Source organism: Geospiza fortis, unplaced genomic scaffold (assembly GCF_000277835.1).
Source record: "Geospiza fortis unplaced genomic scaffold, GeoFor_1.0 scaffold55, whole genome shotgun sequence".
Lineage (NCBI taxonomy): Eukaryota > Metazoa > Chordata > Aves > Passeriformes > Thraupidae > Geospiza > Geospiza fortis.
Window position 1 is genome coordinate 5306342 of NW_005054308.1, and position 2665 is coordinate 5309006.

The following is a 2665-nucleotide window of genomic DNA, read 5'->3' on the forward strand; positions in this document are numbered from 1 at the left end:
TTCTGCTTCTGCCCTATTGGATTTTCTGAAAAGTGGCCCGGATTTCCCTCCTAGAGTTATTTTATCTCCTGCCACGAGCAAAATCTGTTACATCTTATTCAAATGGCTTGCCCAGCCTACATTCCCAGGCCTTTCAGAGCCTTCCCACAGGGCAGCGAGCAGGGCTGTACTCACGATGTTCATCAAGGTCAGCAGGTACTTCTGAACATGTTCTTTCCCATGGAACTGAACAACTGAGTCATCAACCCCCAGGAGGACCTCGATGTTGTAGTCGTCCTCCGTGGCGTGCCTCCGGCGGCGCTGTCTCCACCCCTGCACCTGCTCCTCAGCGAGGCCCAGGGCGCTGCCCAGATGGTCCAAGGCAGTGAGGTTGGAGCCTGGGATCAAACACACACAGAGTTACCAGCCAGGAGAGGTTCAGGTTTCAGCTCAGATTCATTTGAAGTAGCAGCATTTGTTGTGTTCTGAGCGTTGTATAACAGCATTATTTTCACGGAATGTCAATTAAAAACTACCTAAATGAGAGAGAAACATGACCCAAAATGTTTTTATTTTACAAAGTAAAAGCAATTCTTTCTACAAAGTAATACTGCATAATAAATACAGGCCCCAAAGAGCAGCAAGTCATATCAATGTCTTGATGAGAAGAACAGAGCTGTTTGCAGTAAAATACTTGTTGCTTAAAAGTACTTCTAACAGAATACACTACCCAGGGATCCTGTGCTACCCAGTGTAGCCTATATTTAGAACAATTAAAGATAGACACATGGTTCAAAATCTGATCTTACACAGATTCCTATTTCAAGGTAAGTGCAGTTGCCAGTACAGCCTTTTGCCATCCCCTCAGGTACCACCAAACCAGTCCCCCCAGCCTCAACCCTTTAGCTCCTTTCCTAGTTACACACATGCACTCCAACAGTCGTGGCATGGATCCTATTTATCATTCCAGCTCAGCACCACATTTTAGATACAAGATTAATAAATTTATAGCTACGTCCACAATTTTTTAACAGCTTTTCATCCTTCATTCCAAATTTTCCATGTCACTTTGCATTACTGCATGTCACAGGCCAGCCCACCAGGCACAACTGTTGTCTCCTTCATTACTAATGATTTCTAACAGTTCCTGTGATATGAAAAGCATGTTCCCTGACAGGATGGACATGCTTAATGTAGCACTTACCTACTAAAAATTAACATGAAAATATGGAATCTTGACATTTCATCCTACAGAATATCAATGATTATCATTCATATCATTATTACCATTTGCATTACAAGAGACTGGAATCACCACTGAGAACCTCTTGATTTTAAGAAATGTCAGGAAAGACTCAGAGAGGTCAGCAAAAGTGCAGAGAGGGCTGTGGGTTGAGCAAAGGTCTCAATGCTTCATTCACAGAAATATAATGGGAAGCAAAGGGAGGAAACCCAAGCCATCACCTTCAAACCAGAAATGAGAAACAGCTCTTGGAAATGTTACAAAAGTGGATTCTCCATTTCCATTTATTGAAGTTTTCACATCAAAAGTGGCTGCTTGGGAAGGGAATGAGTCACCAGATCACTGGGCTCATTACAAGAACATCTGTGCTCTTGCCTGAACCTCGCTGCCTCAGGCTGCCGTGTCAGCAGGTCCTGGGCAATGTGCAGCCTGAGCAGAGTCCCCTCAACTCCCCACTGAGGTGACAACAACACAGTGACACACACCAGCATCCCCAATCCCCATGGAGCACACAAGTTACCAGCCAGAGAGGATGTGCCTTGTATGGTGAGAAGCTGCTCTCTGCTCTCCTTGAAGAGACCTCCAGGCAAAGGACAGCCCTGAAAGACACAGCTTCCTGACAGATTCCAGCAAGCTTCAAGGACACGCTTGTCCTGAGAGCCGCAGCTGCAGGGATCTCCTCTGCACTGCACCGGCAGAGCTCCCCTTGCTCAGTGGACAGAGAGAAGGTGCCACGTGGTGTCCAACACCCCCATGGAGCCCCAGTGTCCTCCTCCCCAAACAGCAGCAGTTCATGTAGCTAACAAGCACAACCACCACATTCTCATTGCCAGCCTCAGGGCTCCCAGCAGCTTCTGCTCGTGGGGCCACAACTTTTACAATTATTCTGGTCAGAATTCATGATTCAGCATGAGAATTCATTCCTCATGCAGACCCAGCTGTCACTCCCAGGTGTTCCATGGAGGGTGAATGAGCCTGGCCTGGCAGCACTGGAGGCAGCTCCATCAGCCTCCAGCCCTGCCTCCTGGATTACTCCACAGGAAAACTTCAGAGTTAAAATTTCCTTGCTAGTGCTCAGGAGTAATGACCAAGCCATCACTATGGGATCATGGGGCAATCACATATTAATGATCTATAAGACAAATCATAGTTACTGTAAAATATGACCATAAATCTTAAAAGCTCTGAAGAAAAGTAAGCCTAGGCTGGCAGGGGCTGCAGGTCATGTCTTCTCTTTGCTCTGCATAAAAAGCTAAAGCAATCAGCAGCAAGGCAAAGCTCTCAGATCTGCTACTGCAGAACAGCAGCGCTGGGCAGGGGGAGAGCCTGAGCCGTGCACTGAGGTTGTGGACAGCAAGCTCTGCTGGCTGGGGGCTGTTATTTGGGTGGGTGATTGGCTGTCAAGGTATCTTGAGCTTTTTTGCTTTTATTTCTCTCCCTGAA

General features: G+C 46.8%; 1 protein-coding gene across 1 annotated transcript in view; it reads right to left on the bottom strand.

Annotated features, from left to right (window-relative positions):
- ADAMTS2 (ADAM metallopeptidase with thrombospondin type 1 motif 2) overlaps window positions 1-2665 on the bottom strand; it is a 172559-nt gene that overhangs the window by 57127 nt on the left and 112767 nt on the right. The window contains 1 exon segment of the mRNA XM_014312149.2: window positions 175-377. Coding sequence (XP_014167624.1) covers window positions 175-377 — 203 coding nt within the window.